The 21609-nt window shown below is 45.9% G+C and overlaps 1 protein-coding gene across 2 annotated transcripts in view; it reads right to left on the bottom strand.

Annotated features, from left to right (window-relative positions):
* Window positions 1–21365, bottom strand: part of RCOR1 (REST corepressor 1) — a 38973-nt gene extending 17608 nt beyond the window's left edge. For both annotated transcript variants that reach the window (XM_066607485.1, XM_066607486.1), the window contains exons 1-2: window positions 20962–21365; window positions 20824–20883 (exon numbers count right to left, since the gene is read on the bottom strand). In XM_066607485.1, the coding sequence (XP_066463582.1) occupies window positions 20824–20883; window positions 20962–21121 (220 nt within the window). In that variant the 5' untranslated portion in view covers window positions 21122–21365. The remainder of the gene's footprint in view (window positions 1–20823; window positions 20884–20961) is intronic.
* Window positions 21366–21609: the final 244 nt, after the last annotated feature.

The following is a 21609-nucleotide window of genomic DNA, read 5'->3' as shown; positions in this document are numbered from 1 at the left end:
TGTGTAGTGCGACTGCAGATAATATTCTAATAGCCATAACCAGTTTAACTAAGAAATGGTTATAAAGTGAATAAAACTCCCTGGTGAACTCCCTACAGAATATTTCGGAGGCCCGTGTGCCAGAGCACCATGCTCCTCCGGGGAAGCCACCTTGTCCCTCAAATGGACTCTGGATGCTAAGACGTTCATATAAGGCAGCAGCAAGTCTGTTGTCAGGGAAAAATAATGCATTTAAAGCACAGCGTTTTTACAGACGCCTGTGTGAGAGCAGCCAAGAAAAAAAAAAAAAGGTATTCGGTCACTGTTGGCAAAAAAAAAAAATGGCACCTTAAAAAAAATGCAGAGTTTTATTGCATTTTCGAACAGCGTTTTCCAAGGTGTTCAACAGTTGTTAAACACGCCCATCATTGCAGTGGATGATGAGATGGGTTAAAGAAATATATATGATACACTCTAAATTAGAGCACAGAGCATTAAAAACACCACGCTTAAACGCTTTACTGGGAGACCTCATTGAATTCTATGGAGGCGTTTACAGCGTTTTTAGCGGGCGTTTCAAACACCACGCTAAGCGCTGTAGAAAACGTTCCAGCAGCTTTAGTTTTCAACCCTTCTCTCTCCTTTTCTGCACTTTTTAATCAGCTAGAAACCACAACAAGTGTTTCCTTTATCTGGCCATAAATCAGCTGATAACATTCAGGAGAACACTCCGCCATGGTTTGGGGGGTTTCATTCTTACTACCATAAGGTTCTCTGGGTCAGATCCACCAACTGACAGGCAACTGCCAGAAACATCATAATGACCATAGGAAACCAACTCATCAAATATTACAGGGAAAAAACCTACTGCGGCTGCCTAAAACATAATCCTCATGATATATAACTGAGCGGCATACACCAAAATCAGTCCCCCAGAGGTGATCAGATACCATCAGGATTAATACAGATCAGATATAGTAACATAGTAGGTTTGTCTCCCTTCAGCCTATATCCATCCAGTTCAGCCTGTTTCCACCTCCGCTTGTTGATACAGAAGGCAAAAAAAAAAAGCCAAAACAATGAGGCAGAAGCCAATTCAGCCCATTTGGGGGAAAAAAAAAATTCCTTCCCAACTCCATAATAGCAGTCAGAATAATCCCTGGATCAATGTTTGGAAAGTTCCTACCTGACTCCAAGACCCGGATCAACAACCCTGCTGGTTATTTAATGTCTATATCCTGTATTATAGGCCTATAAAAGGACATCCAGGCCCCTCAAACTCCTCTATGGATTTTGCCATCACCACATCCTCAGGCAGAGAGCCTCATTCTCATACGCCCGATGCACAGAGGCCGCTGGATGCACATCATTACTATACAGTTTACAATAAATGTTCCCGATCTCTGGGGAAGATGACAGAACCCCGACATCTGCCACATGCACTCCCCAACCAGGTATGATCTAGCACCGGAATGGAACTGGCACCAGAAGGAAGCTGGAAACCAATTACGAACAGTGCAAGGGTAAACATTTAACCGGAAATGAAGGGTCACCTCTGAACACTAAATTTTAAAGCTAGTAATTTACACATATAACCACATTACGTATCTTGTATTGTACTCCAGAGCTGCACTCACTGTTCTGCTGGTGAAGTCACTGAGTATATGAGCTACATCCTGTATTATACTCCAGAGCTGCACTCACTGTTCTGCTGGTGAAGTCACTGAGTATATGAATTACATATCCTCTACTGACCCAGAGCTACATCCTGTATTATACTCCAGAGCTGCACTCACTATTAGGTACTGATCAGAGCTGGAGTCAGTTAGACCAACACGTACTTGGATCGGTGCTCATTAGACTAGATTGAGAACCCTGCCAGTCTAGCAGGACCACAATCCTCTAGGAGCAGATTACATAGCACAGGGAAGATAAAATGAGAATTTCATCAATGACTATATATAGTGACCTATAAATAATGCATCCATGTACGAGGATATGAGACAAATAGGAAAGCTGACCCGATTGATGTGCTAATAAATATGGCCCTGCCTACCAAGCAGGTAACCCGTCCTGACAAGGGCGATCCTGTACCTATAGCTCCTATTAAATCGTTGTTCTGCCCTGATAGACCAGCATCACACCAGGACTCCGCTAAGGAAATCCGCATGCAGAATCCAGCTCTGCCGTGTGCAGCTGGCCAACGCGTTTCCCTGCGACTGTGCAGAGGTGTTCAGGTTCATCAGGAAGGTAAACGCTGGCTTATTACTTGCTTTATATCTTTCATCCTACGGTGTGACGAGGTTTATTGGGATAAACAGGTGTGAAATCCATCATGCATTTGTGTGATGGGGGAGCTGCAGTCAAAACGAGGAGTTGTACTTTTTATTGGTACCATTTGGAGATTTTTTTTTTTTTTTTTTTTTTTTTTTAAACCTTCAAATTTTGGTATCGCTGCGGTTAAAATGATCCACCCCTTTCTACTATGTGTGATATATATATCACACAAAAAAAGTGACGTTATACATTTTTTTTTAGCCTTATCCCCAAAGTTCTGCTTGGGGACTGGTGGGAGTCTATTACCTGCAGTTCTTGGGTCCAAGATGGCCAATGCAATATTTAGCCTTCCAAAGCGTTATATAACCTCCTCTCTAACTGGCTGGGGCTGCTGATGTGCTCCGTGCTGTCCTGTCGGGGAGCAGTGCAGTGTGCATCAGCTAGTTAGAAGATTGTGGATGCCATATTGAGCCAGGGAATCAGAGGAACGGCAGAGCGGGACAACAGCAGCTGTAATGACTCTTCCGACCCTCCAATCCCGGGACGGAACATTTTCTCGAAACAATGGGGTTGCTTTAATAATGTAATGACATCAGTCGCCCCTTGCCAAGATGACCTGTACAGCAAGTGGCAAGCAGTGAGATGCCCATTCTGACATCCACTTTACAGAGATTACCACCAGAAAGCTGCATGGTGCAGGAAGCAGCGACTGCCTGGCGCACAAGCGCCTGCGCCCAGCTCAGGTCCCAGTACTGCACCCCAATGCCGTCTCTGAAGACCGGGCAAAGCATAAAATCCATGCAAGTACTGCAAGATCCGCTGCGGCGTTCAGTAAGGAGGCCCCTGGAAGAACGCTTCATAAATAATGCAGCTCCAGGTCGTCCACCTGATACAGCCCCGGCCGCGGTGTACCTCGTCTGCGCTGCGCTATATGGCGATATCACACACACCTTTGCAGTTGATCAGGTTTGAGTATAGGAAAATAATCTGCTGGTCAGACGTCAGATAGTTAGGGAAAGCTGCTGAAGGCAACAATGCTGGTAGCTAGAGAGTGAGCACACATCTATCTGCTAGTGCAGGTGACCACTAATGCCCACAAGGGGGCAGAGCATCCTCTACGTTCACCTCTTGCAGCGGGACTGTTGCTAGGCAGCCACCTAGAAAGTGCGGCTTCTAGAGTCTCATGGAAGCCACTAATGAATTACCAGGAGTTGACTTTCCACTTAAAGGGATGCTAACCCTAACCTTCCAGCTCTGCGTCTGCTAGGTAGCTAATCACAGTCTATCACTAAGTTAGGAGCCAAGTCAGGCTGGAGAATGACGGTTGTAGGAGAACGTGCAGGGAATCAAAGGGAACACTAAAAACATGTGTGGAATATAGGGGGAGATTTAGGAAAGTAAAGAAAACAGTCGTAGTCGCCCTTAACAACCAATCACAGCTGTCATTTGGTATTCTGCTCTGGTAAAATGTAAGCTGTGCTGCGATTGGTTGCTAGGGGCAACGAAGTTATTTCTCTTGTTTTAGTTTCATAAATCTGCCATAATTTATATATGTGGGCATTTCACAAATCCTACCTACCTGCATCTACTACTTCATCACCCCTTATCCTTTGTTAAAGGGTTAATAGTAATAGGAGAGAGTATAATAGAGTATAATAGCCATTTTTCCAATCCGCCCCCCCCCCCTTTTTTTTGGGGGGGGGGGGGGTACTTTTGTGGCCTTCTAGGTGTGGAAAAAAAAACAACAACAACAACAACATGTACCATTAGGACGATATATATATTAAAAAAAATTATGTTATTACTTAAAAATATAAAAACCCTTTTATTAAAAAAAAAATTAAATGCTTTTTTCTGTCACTCGGCAGGATATTTTCTTCCTTTTTCCCCAGTGCTCACCCTGTGAGATGAGCAGCAGGCTTTTACAGGCTGGCAATACCAATTAGGTGGAGATTTCTTTTTTCTTTAATTGTTTAGATTGTTGTGTAAAAAAAAGAAAAGTGGGAAAAGACTTTCAAGTCAAAATGGAAAATAAGATTAAAGTACCCCTAGGCCAAATGCCCACGAAAGGGTTTGTACCGCAGGTCCTGTGGGGTAAATCCACAGCAGAATTCCGCAGCCATTAGGTTCCATTGAACCCAATAGCTTTTCTGCCAGCCAATGCCAACATGCAGATTTACACGAGTGGTAAAAATAACAGGGCATGTTCCATTTTCCGCGGATTTACGCCGTGGGAGGTCTCCATTAATATAGTATTAATGGAGACCGTGGAAAAACGCACATTTTACCACTATGGTACTCTCGCAGGCGTATCCAGTGATGGTCGTGGGCATGAGCCCATAGGGGTCTTAGAACTTTTGATTGTTTGATCACTTCTAAGATGGACTGCAATACTGTATTTTTAACATTCACTTATTAAGCCCTGCCACAGGTTAAATAAGCACATGGCAGGGCTTGGAGACTTCACTAGCCCAGAGCCATCATTGGAAGAGGGAACCACCTCTGGCTGCCAGGACTGACAGCACATGTAAGCTGTCAGCTGGAACAGGAGATCGCTCTGATTGGGGGGGGGGGGGGGGGGGGGGGGGGGGCTCAGCCCTTTCCAACTGGTAATGCAGCAGGGGAGGGCGGACTGTTCGATCCATATAACTGCAGTAACACTACATTACCACCTTCATTCCCTTGAGTAACAGCTAGAGAATACAGAATAAATAAGTCCCTTTGAGATCTTTTTACAATTAAGTTGTTTTTTCCCCTCTCTTATCATTGAGATTAATTATTGTAGAAATCATAATTGAAAAACCGCACACAGATAACGCGGGGGTAACATCAGATACGTTTAGGAGTTATGTATTTCGGGTGGAGCGATCACTAAGTAACCTGACAAAAAGGAAAAACACGGAAATAGTTTGTGTCAATTTGAGGAACTAAAATCCTTCCTACAATCTCATCAGAGAATGGTAGAGTTAAAAGGGACCTCCAGGGTCGTCGGGTCCAACCCCTGCTCAATGCACGATCACTAAATCACCCCAGACAGATGTCTGTCCAGCCTCTGAAGACTTCCACTGAAGGAGAACTTCCCGCCTCCTGTGATCTGACGCGCCCGACAATCATCCCAGCAATAATCGCTCCTGTGCTTTCACACAAGACTGATACCGGTTTCCCCGAAACTAAGCCCTACCCTGCTTTTTAGGGGAGGCTTGAAATATAAGCCCTCACCCGAAAATAATCCCTAGCTAAGGTGCATGGAAAAAAAAAATAAATAAATAAAAATCACCAATATTCACCTGGCCAGCGGCGTCTGAGTCCCTCACAATGGTTCCCGGCACTGCAGTAAGCGGCACTGTCCTCTGCGCTGAGAAATCCTCTTCTTTCTGGTGATGGCACTTTGAATACCCCGCCTCCCGCAGAGCGAGCACTGCGATTGGATCAAGTGCCAGCCAATCAGAGCTGGCGCTCGATCATTCACAGCCAGTTAATGACACTGAATGGCTGTGATTGGCTGGCGCTCGATCCAATCACATCGCTCACTTTGCTGGAGGTGGGGTATTCAGAGCGCCGTCACCAAAAAGAAGAGGATTTCTCAGCGCAGAGGACACGGCAGACTTCTGCATCGCCGTTGGATACCAGCAGCGTGAGGTACCGGGACGCCGTGGACCAGGTGAGTATAACCTCCACCCCCCACGATCCAGCAAGAATCTGAACGATAACTGTTCCTTGTAAAATGTATAAGGAATTGGGGAGGGGGGGGGGGGGGGCGTGAAGGGGGTGGAGGTTGTACCTCTTCATGTATTAGGTGCACGGGAGGGAAATTATACTAAGACCAGCATTAGAAACACCCCTTATGCGTTTTAATTCCTAATCTTTTTAAAGGCCTCAGAAAAGGACAACCTGTACAACCCGAACACTCTTCACAGGGCTTCACAGAAAGCAGCTGCCAGCACCTTGTACCACAACACTGAAGACTACAAGTCCAGGGAAACAAACATGCCAGCACTGCGCTGGTACAAGTACAGCCTGTTAACATACCGCATTGTGTATCCGGCAAAGTAAATACCCCTAGACACAAAAGAAATACAAAGCTGGAATGGCGCTTTTTTGGTCAGTTGTCTACAGTGACATTTAATTAAAAAAGTATGTGCCCAAAATGGTACCAACAGCAACTACAGCTCATCTCACTAACAAGCCCTCACACAGCGCCAGCGACTCAAAGATATAAGAGCTCTAGGAAGAATAGTATTGGGAAGGTCTTAAACCTTTCCTGCCCTAGGGGTACATTTATGACCTGGAGCGCCGGGGTATGTATGAAGAGAGGTCGCAATAGCCGCAATTGGCCGTACGGTTAATCGCGGCTATTAACCCTTTAAATGCCACCGTCAATTCTGACAGTGGCATTTAAATCCATACGTGCCCCCCCTCCTGGTGAGATCGGGGGAGCCATGCAGGTGTCATGGCAGCCAGGGGCCTGCTGAAAGGCCCCAGGGCTGCCTTAGGAGACTGCATATCAAGCCATCCCCGTGGGGTGGCTCGATAGGCTGCTTGTCAATTTGCAGTATGACGTCATACTGCAGGAGCGTTCAAGGCATCGCATGTTGTAGTACCCCAGGGGGACTTAAAAGTAAAGTAAAAAAAGATCAATGAAGTTTTTTTTAATTGAAAAAAAAAAAAAAAAAAAGTTTAAATCACACCCCTTTTGCCATAACTATTATTAAAATAAAAATACATGTTTGGTATCGCCGCGTCTGTAAAGCCCATATCTATCAAAGTAGCAAATCAGTGACCCTGCACGGTAAACGTCGTCCGAAAAAAAATAAAATAAAGAACACCAGGAATGCACACCAGAGTAGAACAGTACAAAAAAAAATAAAAAACACATACAAATTTGGTATCGTAGTAATCGTACTGACTCAGAGAATAATGTTATCAGGTCATTTTTGTTGCAGTTTGTGCGCCGTAGAAACAAAAACGCACTGAAAGATGGTGGAATGTCAGGTTTTGGTTTTTTTCCCCATTTTCAGGACATTACATGGTACTTTAAATAGCACCATTAAAAACTGCACCTTGTCCCACAAAAAACAAGCCCTCATACAGCAAAGTTGATTGATAAAAGGAGTTACGACTTTCTTAAAGGGGGGGGGGGGGGGGGGAGGAAAATTTGAAAATGGAAAAAAAAGGGGGGGGGGGGGGGGGAGTTCATCATTAAGGGGTTAAGTACATAGAACAAACAGAACACACAAGAATTCAAGGTTGCGTTAATTGTACTGACCACAGAATAAAACAAAAAGTTAAGATATCAGTTCTACCACATCATGCACACCTTAAAAAGTTTAAAAAAATAAATAAATATTCCCATTTCACCGCCATTTTTTTATTTATTTTTTGTTTTCCAATACATCATATAGCTGGAAGTAGAGATGCAAGAACAAAAAATGGATGTAGCAGACATAGGGAGTTATGGTTGTATAGAAGTGCAGTAAGCCTGCCATATGAGCAGCTCTACCCTCACCTATTGGCTCCTTCCATTCAGATTGTAAGGGTTCTCATACAGACTTCAGCTTTCCAAACCCACTGATAACAGCCGGTTCAGAAAACTCAATTTTCCCCGACAGATGATGGCGATGGAAAGGAGCCTTGGGGGATGATGAATTTCAACACCTCATTGTTTTGTTCCCTGGGAGATAAGCCAACGTATAGTGTTGTCTGCCTGCGACCTGCCTTCCTAAGCACAACAGCATTCAGCCAAGCCCAATAGTCACAATTACAGGGCAGCCAAGGGTGACATGTCAGGTGAACGCTCAATGGTCCGACAGTAGTTGAACATGCATGTGGCCCCCAAGCCCTCGGGGACAAGGTCCTCTCTTCTACCAGTCTGTCACTTAGTCACATTTATTCTTTTTTATATACTATAAGCCCTTTTCTTACGAGTCACAGCCCACAGACTAGATTGGTGCAGTTTCTCCTAATCTTTTGCAACCCCTTCAAAAAGGGTCATGAGAGCCAATCTTGTGGGGGCAGCTACAAGCCAACATTGGGCTTTATTCCAGAGGCAGGTTACAGAAACTACACAGTTGAGTCACATGACCACCTCCTCCTACTTTTGGCATCAGCAGAGTGTAGCCCATAAAGAAAGTGATGGGCTTGGTGGGCATATAAGGTGGGTGATGGGCTGTCTGCTCACATATCACTCGTCTTGGGTAAAAGGGGCGATTTATCTGAGACGCGAAAAGCGAGGATTATTGGCTTTCGGGCTGAGGGTGGCAGTATTTCTCAAACAGCGCTGTTTGTGATCTGTTCACGTGCTGCTATGGTGGAAGTGTATCGTGAGTGGCCAAACAGCACCATAGGGGACAGGCACTGCGCCTGAGCTAACAAAAAGGTCCATTGGAAGAAAAGGCCTCAAAATTGGCATGGCAGGACCGAAATTGGATCACAGCTGACTGACAAAGGGCTGCCTTCTCCGATCAGTCATTCTTTGCTTCATGAAACGGATGGACGTTGGCGTGTTAGGAGAGGAACAGAACAAACACCCTACGACCATTACTGGTAGGACACAAGCTGGTGGCAGCAGCATAATGGTCTGGGGAATTGTTCTGCGGCATTCTCTGGGCCGCTCATCCACGTGGAGGGCACTCTGAACCGATCTGGTTATGAATCCATCCTTGCAGATCACGTACACCTATACATGCAGTTTGTCTTCCCTGGGGCAGATGGGATCTACCAGCAAGACCTGTTACACAGCTAGAAATGTCCAACAGTTCAGCCCACCGACTATATACTCATGGCCTGTAGCTCATATAGGAGACTACACTTGCTAATCACATTGTCCTCTCAGCACGCAGAGATGGTACTAGCTCTAGCTCGAGTCATGTGATGCATTATGGGATGGTTATATCATAGAGGAAGAAAAAGCAAGGAGAAATCTAAAGATCAAGATGGTGACCGATAAGCATCAGACTGGAGACTGCACTGCATGGAAGTGATTGCAATATACATAGATTTCAGAAGGTGATAGGCAATTATGTGAGGGGTGCAGTGATGGAAAAAGGTTATTGCTGGAATTGCCCTTTAAGAGAAATCAATGAATCCAATATAATTAAAAAAAAAAAAAAATATATATATATATATATATATATATATATATTTTAATTATATTGGATTCATTGATTGATATATATATATTCCCCTCCCCCCTTTTTTCAGAGAATTCCGCAACCAATCCAAGAGATGCAGCCATTGTGTCAGCACATTCATTAGAATCAGTCTTTATGGGAATACCCACTGATGACTGGTCCTTAGGCATGGTGAAAGGGATATAGCTAGACAGACAGCTTGCATCATCCCGTCACCATACATGCACACCATTTCTCGAGATGAGTAGTAATATACACAAGCTGCTTATTTCCTCTGCCTCCATAGAAGCAAATACCAGCTGGGCTTAGTCAAACTGAAAAAGTTCACACTTGAACCGTATCTGTATGGCATTCAACTTCAGAGCGCATGAAGAGAAGATAAATTGCTGACAGTAGCGTTCTGCAATACCCGAGCTGCCAACATCCAGCGAGATTACATCTTTCTGGTCACTGACAAATGAATCAGATCAAAATGATCCCAACTGCTGATTGAGCGACCAGTACCAACATCATAATGGGAAATATCCATACAAACTCCAGCAAAGGAGAACTCATAAGGCTGCTGTGTTCATTCCGGTGTTCTGCTTGTTTACTGTTGTGTTATTTTGTATACATGATGATTGATCGCTCCGTTCTTCCACCACTGGGCCGAAAAAGCCAACAGCAGCTGATTTGGAATAATTGGTTTACTATTATCCATTTCACCTGCAAATGTTAACAGATGGAAACCGCCGCGCTCCTGTTGTTCCCCTGTCTGCAGACTCTTCTCGAGGCTCCTGAAACAGTCTTGGAGAAATTGTGCAAAGACGACAGATTCATGTTCTCCCTATTCCTAGCACCGAGGCTGCTAACAGGACAGTGGCAGGATTTAGTGCGCCTTGTTTGCTGTAGCAGGGATAAGAGTTGAGGGGGGTCATCCACCGCAGTCAGGCGCTTTGGGATTTCATGCAGTTTTTGAAGAAATAAAACCACGGGAGAATCATAAAAGGAGAGAAAGAATAAACGAAGGAACAACTTTTTTTTGGGGGGGGGGTCTGCTCCTGGCTTCAAAAACTGCATCTAAAAACCTGAAGAAAAACTGCACATGTGAAAGTACCCTTAGATAAGAGTCAGAGCCCAATTTACAGCGATCAGGCATGTTGGCTTTCCGTATGCCCGATACCTTGTTACTGCTGGAGATAAGCGGCCGCCATGAGTCTGCCAGCATCTTATTCCCATCTGCATAATGCTGACCACACAGGCACTTGGTCAGCGACTACTGCAAGTGTAGTGATGGCTGTACTGCTAGCCACAAGTTTGTGAGGAGGGTTTTTGCTATGGCTGATAAAAGGGAGTTGGGTAATGAGACAACACAAAACAAAGGAATTTCTGTATTTTATTTTCTACATTTCGGCCGGGTTCAGACTGGATTCCAGCTGTGAGCCCGGCCGGCGACCCTGTGTTTCTTATTTTCCTGTATTGCGGATGACCGCGACGGCTCGCTGTTGGTCCTGTGCATCACAAGTCTTTTTTCTTCCTGCGGTGTTGCTAATCGACGTGGGTATATTAACATTGCGTACGGGCTGCGGGTTGGTCGCCTCCATTGACTTCAATGGAGGTCGTCCGCAGCAGAGAGGAGCAGGCTGCAATATTTCCTCTGCTCGCGGAATAAGCAATTCGCGTTTTGTTGCGGACGCCGATTGCAGATTCCGCCCGTGTTGGCCCGGCCTTAAAGCGAGCTACAGAGTCACAGGCGGCACTCACATGATCCACTCCCAAACTCCAATTTGAGGACAGATAAGACAAGCAGTGCACGCTGCCAAGGATTGTGCTGAGGTGTCCCTTCCGTCACCTGACGTCCTGGCGCTGCTTTTTCTTATTATACGCTCCATTATAAGTACGTGTATAGGCAGAAGGCGGAGGAAAGAAAAAAGGAAATGGTCTATTTGTTAGAGTCAATGAAAGAAAAAAACTCTAAAAATGAGGATTCCTCCACAAAGATCTTCCAGAGTGGAGGATACGAGCGCAATGTAGTCTTATCAGAAGATTTGTGGGAGCACAGCTGAAGTCCTCTCCGCACTGAGGACGTGGTGTGCAGCGCTCCTGTGTAACGCCACAGTCTTGGATCCTCGGGTTGTCGGCTGCATGTCTGCAGAGCGCCTCGCAGCACGGAAAGGAACATGTTGTGACAAGGGGAGGACAGAGACCGCTTAAAGCGCCAGAAAAAAAAACACTTATTCTGTAGAGGCAACGTCCATCCCTTCAGTAACAAAGATGGCAATTCAGGATAAACTGTTAGTTCTGACCTACTGATCTTTAACCCATTAGGGAGCAAGCACACGAAGTGTACGGCGCTTTGTCTTGGGCTTTAATCCCAGCATACGGCAGGGGGTGGGGGTGTTTGGATTATTGCCTCTGCTTCTGCAATCAATCAGAAGCAGGAAGGGTTGTCAGCTGTTAGTCACAGCTGATAACCCGGAAGAGGGTGAAGTGGTTTTTAACCCCTTCTGCCTTCTTCAGTACACAAGAATTGAAAGTAGAAGTATAACTTGCACTACTTGAGCCAGCAGTCACGTGACCACCGGGATTCCCTGGCACAGCAGAGCTACAGGGTCCCAGCAGACCCTGATCAGCTCTGCCAGTGACTACTGTCACTACAGAGGATGTTTTCTCCTGTAACTGGGGCTCCTAAGGATGCCCCAGCTACAGTGGGAAAGTAACATGAAAAAACAAAAACATGTGAATGTCCCCCAGAGGTCTTATAGGACGTCATGGGGGTCAGAGATCGTAAAAAACATGATTACATACATAAGTAAAAAAATAACAGAATAAAATAGAAAGAGAAAATAATGCATAAATAAATAAAATCTTTTTTTTAGCCTTTTACTCCCACTTAAAAAAAGGGAGAAAAAAAAAAAAGATATTAAAAGTATAGCCCTATATGTCACGGGTTAAAAAAAAATGCAGCAAAAATAATTTTGGTAGCTGAAGGGGAAAAAAAAAAAAAATAAATAAAAAAAATCATATGGGTCAAATCCCTAAAAAAAAAAAAAAAAGTACAAAACAGTCTGGTCCTTTAGGGGTTAAAGGGGATGTCCTAGTCAGAAGCTGCCCACACATACCACTCCTCCACAATCCAACCTGCAAAATAAAACGGAGCACAGAAAGATTCAAACTGTCCAATCTTTGCTACCCAGAAGTCAAAGCAGCCCGATCTATTGACAAACAGGACGTCGAGGGCCAGGTACTCACATCTGTGGCGGGGGATGCCTTAGGGGAGCAGGAAAGGGGAATCCCCTGGCTGAATGGATCGTCTAATGACGGAACCAAACAGCGCCGAACGGACCCTATTGACCACTATTTCTTCCGGTATTTTGTGCTGGACCTGCGACAGAAGGCTCCAGAGCAGATGTGAACGCGGCCTTTGTAGTGTAAAACACCACATTCAAACACTGTTCTTGCGAAGCTTCATAGAAAATCGATGGAGGCGTTGTACAGCATACAAAGTCCGCAGTAAACTCTGTAAAACGTTTAGAGGACTTCTCGAAGATATCACTTTAAGGAAAGATATACAAATATGGTTTGTGGCCACAGCAGTCAGACAAGGGGGATTACAGTGCATTGTCTAACAGCTACAGCAAGACCTCACTGCAGACATTACCGAGGACTACTTATGGGGCAAGTATACCACCGGGGCAGCGCAGGAGACTTGTCTATTGTATCTGGTTACACAAATCCCATCTGCCCATAACAAGCAGATATCAACAAAAGCTCTCATTCTACTCCTTTACAGATTTTTTTTCATATTTGAGAGTCAGAATACTTACATCACAGAAATGGTGAAAATGAGCAAATCGCCCGAACATTAATCAATGCCATAAAAAAAACACATTGTATATTTTGTCCAGGAATACCTCATTAGTCCACTAACCATGGGATCGTTTTAAGTGCAAATTAATCAGTATGTAGATATCTTTTTCTCTTTTTATTACACTCCCTTCTTTAGATCTATCCCATTAAGCCTGATGAAGAACCCCGAAGCCTCATGTCCACGGACGGATCTGAATTGCAGATGATCCGCAGGGCAAACCACCCATAAGGAAGCATGGGGCATCCACACTTCCAATTAACACCTTTGGATTTGGTTTGCGGATGCCAGGTGCAGAAAAGAAATCACAGCATGCCCCATTTTACCGTGGATTTGACGTGGATGGGCTCCATTTATCTCTATGGAAGCAAGCAATCTGCAATTCAACTGCAGGTGCATTGTGGGTTTGTAGGAGGATACCTCTCTGGCTGCTTGGAGAGGAAGCAGAAAGGTGGGCACTTTGGACTTGCAAATTTTTTTTTTCGTCCATGTGTTTAAAAAAAAAAAATTGCATCCGCGTTCGCCAGCGAGCATTTAAAAATAATTCCTGAACTGACACGCATGTCTTCCGCTGCGAAAATCCGCATGCCATGGACCGGGGCCCAAGTAGGTTGGAATTCCTTCTGTGACATGTCTTTTGCCATCAAAAAGGTATATCTAAAACAGTGTTCCCCAACTCCAGTCCTCAGGGACCCCAACAGGTCATGTTTTCAGGATTTCCTCAGTGTTGCACAGGTGATATAATTATTGTCAGGGCCTCAGACTTTGCTAAACATGCTCTTACTATAGGATATCCTGAAAACATGACCTGTTGGTGGTCCCCGAGGACTGGAATTGGGGACCCCTGATCTAAAACATCAGTTTGTTTCTCTTAGGAGCGGCTTTCACACTTGTGATCGCAATATCGTTACATTTTTTTTTAAACACAAATGTCAATAGGACTTTCAAATTTTAATACATCGTACAAAACTTGCAATTTTTGTGCGATGCGATTGTAACATTACAAAGTCCTATTGACATTTCGTTAAAGAAATGCAGCGATATTGCGATCACAAGTGTGAAGGCCCCCTTACTGAGGAAAATCACATTTGACGCCTACACACAAACACTTTACATCTGACAAATTGGGGGTGGGGGGGGGGGGGGTAACTAATGTCCCACTTCTGGAAGATACCGGCACCCCCTATCCTTCCCTCCCCTGAACGTGTAGCTTTAAATCAATGCCAAGTGCAGACCTGCTCATCCCCTGGTTCAGCCACTAAGCGTTCCCCTCCGCTACGGATACATATTAGCGGGCCGCAGCTTTTCATCTCAGGATTTCTCTCTGAATCACTTCTCACGGTAAAAGCTTGAAAGTCGCATTGGTTATATTTGTATGCATTGCCACAGACTGCATACATGAACCCACATCCCCTGGTTCATTGGGGATTACAGCTTCCCAGTGCATGAATAAAATGCCAGAGAAAGTACAGACTGACACCAACTATTTTGACAAGACAGTAGGAGACAGACTAGGTGGAAACGTAACCCAGTATATCGCTGCACACAGATCCATGTAGGCTATCCACTGAAGCACAAGTGGCCACCCAATATCTGTACTGGAGCAGAGAATGACTAGAATAGACTCATAAAAGAGGAAAAGTTGGCAAATCCATTTCCAGGTATTTCTTTTAACAGGAAACACGGTTATAGGCCTCCTTCCCACGAGCGTGACGGGGTCCGCCGCGTAATATTACGCAGTGAAGCCCGTCACGGCGCCCCCCAGAGCCCCTATACTTACCTGCGGGAGATAGCGTGAAATCGCTTCCCCGCCCACCACCGCCGCGTCACCGCCCGTCACCGCCCACCACCGCCGCGTCACCGGCCGTGTCACGTGCACGGCCGGCCGTGTCACGTGACGCGCGGCGGTGGGCGGGAAAGCGTTTTTTCACGCTATCTCCCGCTGGTTACAGCGGGAGATAGCGTGAACGGACGGCTTCCATTGACTGCAATGGAAGCCGTCAGTGCGTACAGCCCGTCCTCACCCGCAGAAAATAGAGCATGCTGCGGGTGAGGACGGGAGAAATCGCGGTGCGTAATTCCGCGCTGGAATTACGCATCGTGAGCATTGTGCTATTAGGTTCAATAGAACCTAATAGCTGCGGGCAACGCAGCGGATTTTCGCCGCGAATTACGCGGCGGAAATCCGTTCGTGGGAAGGAGGCCTTAGACTAAGGACAATTCTAACCCCAGGAAGACACCCGTTGGGCTCCTACTTAGCCCTTTAACCAAATAATAAAAGTTTTTAGATTGGCACAACACAGGCTGGAAATGCCGCTGAATTTACACTACAAGCCACGTGGGGAGTTCAATCTCAATTTTCGCAATGAAACCACATTTTTGAAAAACCGCTGGGAATTCTAAATCCATAACATGTCCATTTATGTTGCGGATCTTAACCCTAAGGGTTAATATCCGCAGCCAAATCTGCACCAATTAGGTGGGATTTGGCCACTATGGCTTTCTAGCTCCAGAAATCTGGCAGCAGATCCACAATGTGTGAAGGCGGCCTTACAGGGAAGTTCTATTACATCAGCAGAGTCATTGGCTAAACATATCCAATCCACCCTTAGGGGTAATGCCATAACTATTAGACAGAAGTAGGCTGATGGTTGAGCAATCACGTGTTGGATGATTCATTCGCCAGTGCAGCCTTACCTATTTTTATAAACTCTAGTGTAATATGTGCGAGAATCAAGAATTTACCCATTATCGGAGAAATCTCATCATCTAGTCACGCTGCCTACTCTTCCAATTTAGCACACAGCTGAAAACAAATGCCAGAGTATTGGCTGCCAAATTAATGGAATTTCAGACCAACTATGGGAGGCTTTACATGGAACAGCCATCATCCCAATAATGGCTCCATGGAGTGACTAAGTGACCGCTCCTCCCAGTAACCACCACCAACAGGGGGACCAGCAACAATTCATTCACTATTAGTTTATCACTGGGTTTCAGCTCACCTAAAAATAGTCGCTGGCTGATTAAAGAATAGTCTTGTGTAAACAGGCAATAGTTTGTCTTTCAACGACTAGCTAACAACTATATCGGGAGTTTCGCTCTTCAGCAACCACGAAAATGAAGTGTTTTGTGTAAAAGCAGACAGTTCATACCTTCAGGGCTCGCTCCCACGAGCGGTTTTTATCGCAGATTATACGAGGTAACTAACTTTACATTACTGTCAATGGTGCCTCAGACAGCACACAAAGAATGCAATGTATCTCGGTGCAAATCACACGCACATACATGCCAACATAGTGTATGGGGATACATGCACAGTAATACAGTCATGCGAGAGCCCTTACAACTTAGGCCGCCTGCACACGAATGGATTTGCATGCATCCGCACAGTGGTTCAGCAGCAAATACCGTTCATAGCATGCTATGGGGAGAAAAAAAAAAGGCGCTCCTGTCTGCACACTCGCGGAATCGAATTGCAACTGCTCTATTTTTGTGTGGATTCTGCACCGACAGCTTCCTATGAAGTTAATAGAAGCTGCCCAATCCTTGGCCCTATCACAATCCACCTTGCGGAGGGCTGGGATTCTGCGTTTTCACCTAGCGATGACCTGGGGGGGGGGGGGGGGGGGGGAATCTGTACTGCGCATGTTCAGCACTGAGCTGCCAAGACCATCCGCAGTACAGAAAATACGCGAACCCCACACTGGCACATGTAGACTCACCCTAAGGGCACATTCACGCGGGCAAAAATCTTTTAAATGGATTTATTCACATGACACAGCAAGGAGGGGGGGGGGGGGGGGATCGTAGCATGTTCTAACTTTGGGCGTTCCCAAAGATACCACGTTTCCATTGGGACCTTTAAAGGCATTGCATGGCACCCACATGCCGTGCGATGTGCATACAAGTGCGACGTGAGGTTGCCCATTGAAATCAATAGGAAACCCGTGCGATCCTCTGACGCACATGAGACGCGCCTGTGGATCGCAACTTCACAGAAGTGATGCAAGACATTTTTGAATCAAACACACCCTGCATCGGTGCAAAAGACGCACGTTGGTAAGCGTGATATCGAGCAGTTTCTTGAAAACCATCTAGCAGACAATGCAGCAATAAAGCTGAGGTAGTTGCCCCCTCATATAATCCCTTCACATGGCCAAGTAAATAGAAGGAAGGACAAAACAACAAGTAGCTGATGGTGAGCAACCGTTAGGGAGGTGTAAGAAACAGTACAAAAGTTAATCGCCCCAGCAGGCGCCTCCTCCCTTCAGCTCACGCTCACCATATTGTAAAGTAGGCGGGTGAGTCGTGTCACAGCTCCTGAGGAATACAATAAGGAGGGTCTGACAACTAGTGACTGAATCTGTCTTACCCCAGGCATCTGCCATTTGCATAGCTTAAAAGAGCATCTCATTGAAAAGCGGAGGGAGGTGTGCAGTATGTGGCGGCATGAAATAAAGTGTCTTGACTGCTATAGAATAGACAAAAAGAATATAGATCAGCTGTATAGTTCCCAGCCTAGAGATGATAAAGCAATGAGCGCTGGGGATAATGTGTATTAGTCAGCGCACTTCTCCAGCAGTCTCAGATACCGCACCTTCCAGCAAAGTCGACACCCTCCATCGACAAAAGGTGCAAGACGACAAAAGCACAGCCAACTCCAATACACCGCATTAGCAGAAAAGGGACAATCCAGCATGTCAGCTTAATAGTCAGATCCGCTCAGAGCACCGCCACAGTATAGATACACGCAGACAGTATCAGCTCTGCTCTACAGATATGGAGGGACACATTAAAACCAGCAGCATCCGTTTAATATGTGGAATAAGGCCTGGCCCAGACAACAACTTCTGCCAACATTGTGGCCTAAAGACTGGCACCAAGCCACCCTCATTAACTCCCTGCCCCAAGCTGCAGCGGTCAGCGACTTATGACAACAATCACACTCCAGAAATCTAGTGAAATTGATGCTTTAGTAGAAGCGGAGTTCAGACTTTCCACTTGGAGCTGCATTATGCACATCACGTGGCGGAGTTGCATGGCACAGCTAGATGCTGCTCACCCAAGACATTGCAGCGAGAGCAATCCCGTCTCCCTCAGGTCTATTTGCAGGGCACGTATTTTTTCCCTCACTTGCTATTCACTCTCTGAACACTAGGTGCAGTTATAGCACTCCTCATTTTATTTTTACTTCTAAGTCAGGATTAAAACAGCAGTGGAAAAAAAAAATTGCCAAAGTAATCCCCTCTAGCAAAAGTTCTCCCAATAAGCATTTTACTGATATTCAATCTTATAAAGTACCAGAAAACAATGAAGGCCTCTGCTGACAGGGGGCTTTCAAATCAAGGGTGGAGTCTGAATCTATTGGCTCTTAATGCATCCTTTAACTGCAATGTTGCACATTGGTGCCCTCTTCTGTGAAGGGGAAACCAATTACCCCCCCCCCCCCCCCCATCACCACAGCGCTGCAACACACCACCCCCAGCGACGACTGACGGCAGTGATGTAATGCCACTGAACAGCTATGATACATAACCAGCCTGGTCAGAGGCTTCTTGGAAAGACAGGTGTGCTTTTAAAGAGAAAATTGCTACATTTCCAGCTCTTTGCTACATATTTGTAAACAATAAGAGCAACAAAACATTGTAGCAGATCACACATAGGTTACACACACAGCAAAGCTACATGAAGCTGGAAGTAGTTCTGGACTGCTCAGCCTCCCCTGCTCTGCACTGATGCCCAGCATCTCGTCTTGCACAAGTCTGGTGGCGGGAGAAGATCGGCAGGGCACATTTCCTGGCCACATACTCGCTCTCTTCACAAAAGGGGAAGTGGATTTCTTTCTCTCCTTTTCAATGGGTTTATAAATCCAGAATTAATAGAAGTAGAAATGGATATTGGGGGTGGATTTGCAGCATTTTGAGAATTGTGCCCCCTGCTGTTCACATAAGGGATTACATGAGATAACAGCTGCAGCGTGGCATGAGAGCTTCAGAGTTTGAGGCTACCACCCAGGACTTTTTGCTCTTTGTATCAAAATGGACTTGTACAAGTTCCAACTAACGCTTCACCAATCCAATCGATGAACACAAAGTTTTCACATAAGGAACAACCCCAAAACCAGCGGCGGGAGGAATTACTCTAAATCAGCAGATCTCCTATTATTGCAAAAAAGTTACATTCAGGCAAAGCAGAGGTCATTTAACCCTTTCAGAAATACAACTATGCAGAGACTATTGCAACTCCTGGACTGACTCAGCTTTTCCAGACATCTGAAAAGCAAATCTGTCTGCTTGTGCAGGGGCACTTTCTCCACTCCCCTCCACACTAATTAGGCAGACAGAAACTCACTAATCTAGGAAAGCTGAGTGACTATCCCTGTCCAAGACATAATGGCTACCATAGTGGTTGTCACCCAGCTTTCCCAGAAACAGATTGCTGTATGAATTGCATACACCAGCAACAATAAGCTGTGTGTAAGAGAACAAGTCACCCAGCTTTTCCAGACTACGAGTCTCGGGGCCATATAAACATACGACTCTGGGAAAGCAGAGAGACTACAAATTCTACCCTCATGGCTAAAAGACTCAGCAGTATGGGAAAGCTAGGTGGCTATCCTATATGTGGCTCAGAGTCTGGGAAAGTTGGGTGCCTACCTATTATCTCCTTAAAATCTATGAAGCTCATATTGGATGACTAGCCATTGCTCCCCTTGTAGCTATGAGGATCAGAAAGCTGGGTGACTACCATTTTTTTCGGTAGAGCTAAGAGGATCAGGAACCTGGGAAAGCTGGGTGACTAACCTTCTCCCCATTCTAGTTAAGAGGCTCTGGAGTCAGGGAAAGCTGGATGACTACCTTTCTCTCCCATGTAATTATGAAGCTCTGATACCTAGGAAAGCTGGATGACTACATTTGCATTCCCTTGAATCAATTAAGCTCATTGACCTGGAGGCGTTCCATAACTAACCATCACCCCCCTTTGTAGCCATTATATTCAGGAACCTGAGAAAGCTGAGTAACTACCCTTCTCTCCCTAATAGCCATGAGGCTCAGAGGTTTGGAGACGTTAGATGTGCACCAATTCTCTCCCCCTTTGGGAGGCTCCGATAGCTGAGCGACTCTCTCCCTTGTAGCTATGCGGCTCAGGAACATGGGAAAGCTGGGTGACTACCTGTTCCCTCCCTTGAATCCATAAAGCTCATTAGTCTGGTGATGGTAGATGACCAACCACTGCCCCCTATAGCTAGGAGGCTGAGGAACCTGGGAAACCTTCTCCCTCCCTCCTGCAGAATGGCTACTTACCACCCTGCACGTGCCATGTTTACCCAACACATTTTCTCCCTGCTATTCTCCATGTGAACACTAGGTGCAAGGAGGGGATTAACAAAAAAAGTTGATTTTTTTTTATTCTTTTCACACAAACTATATCTCACGGCAAATATATCATATATTACACTAGTCCCTGCCCCCCACCCACTCAGGATGCCCTCCCAGATCCGGGCACACATAATGATGACTGGCATTAGCAGACAGTGCTGCGAGTTTGAGGCTACCACCAGCAGCAGCACAATAGTGCAGAACTTACCCTGGTCATACTCTGGCACCACAGCCTGGTACTGGCTGCCCACTCTCATGCCCCCGCCACCTGTAAGAGAGGAGAGGGTGAGGGCCGGGGGCGAGGGGCACTTCTGGGGGGAGGTGGAGAGTTCGAGGCTACCATTACCGTGCTCATCATCGCTGGAGGAGGTCGAGCTGCTGCCTTCTTCCCACGAGTTGCTGCCATTACCATTCTGAGCCGTCAAACTTTTGCTGTTGGCAGCGTTATTCCTGCCCCTCCTCTTGGCCGACCCCTCTGCCCCCTTCTCTATCATGGCTGCTGGCATTTAGAGGGGAGTTCCTCTAAAGGTAAAAGATAAAAAATGGGGGCAAGCAGTAGTCACCAGGTGTGAAGTAGAATTAAAAATCAGCTGCGGTAATACTCCCCGGTGGATGGAAGGGAGAAGTCCGCCGCTGGTCGCCGACGCCACCTGTGCCCGCCCGAGTCGCCCACAAAACAAGCGACAACTTTCCCGTCACATCGCCGCCCGCACTAAAGCCACACTCTGCCTCACAGCCACAGCGGCTGAGGGCAAGCCTAACCCGCTGCTCCAACTATTCCCGCCTTTCCAGCATCCCTATTGGACGCTGGGGAATTTTGGAAGAAGATCTCATTTCCTATTGGCTGAAGCAACCGTCGCTCAAAGAAGCCGGCGCTTCCGTTTGTCCGTGTTTGGTTGAGGCGCAGCTCCTCTCTTCTCTTGTACGTGGGTTTGGGGTTTGCAATCTCTACGCCCATTGATACCAGTTTAATTTTATTGTGAGGAGTTTTCTT

The sequence above is a fragment of the Eleutherodactylus coqui genome, chromosome 6, assembly GCF_035609145.1.
Source record: "Eleutherodactylus coqui strain aEleCoq1 chromosome 6, aEleCoq1.hap1, whole genome shotgun sequence".
Taxonomy (NCBI): domain Eukaryota; kingdom Metazoa; phylum Chordata; class Amphibia; order Anura; family Eleutherodactylidae; genus Eleutherodactylus; species Eleutherodactylus coqui.
This window is presented reverse-complemented; position numbering and strand designations above follow the sequence as displayed.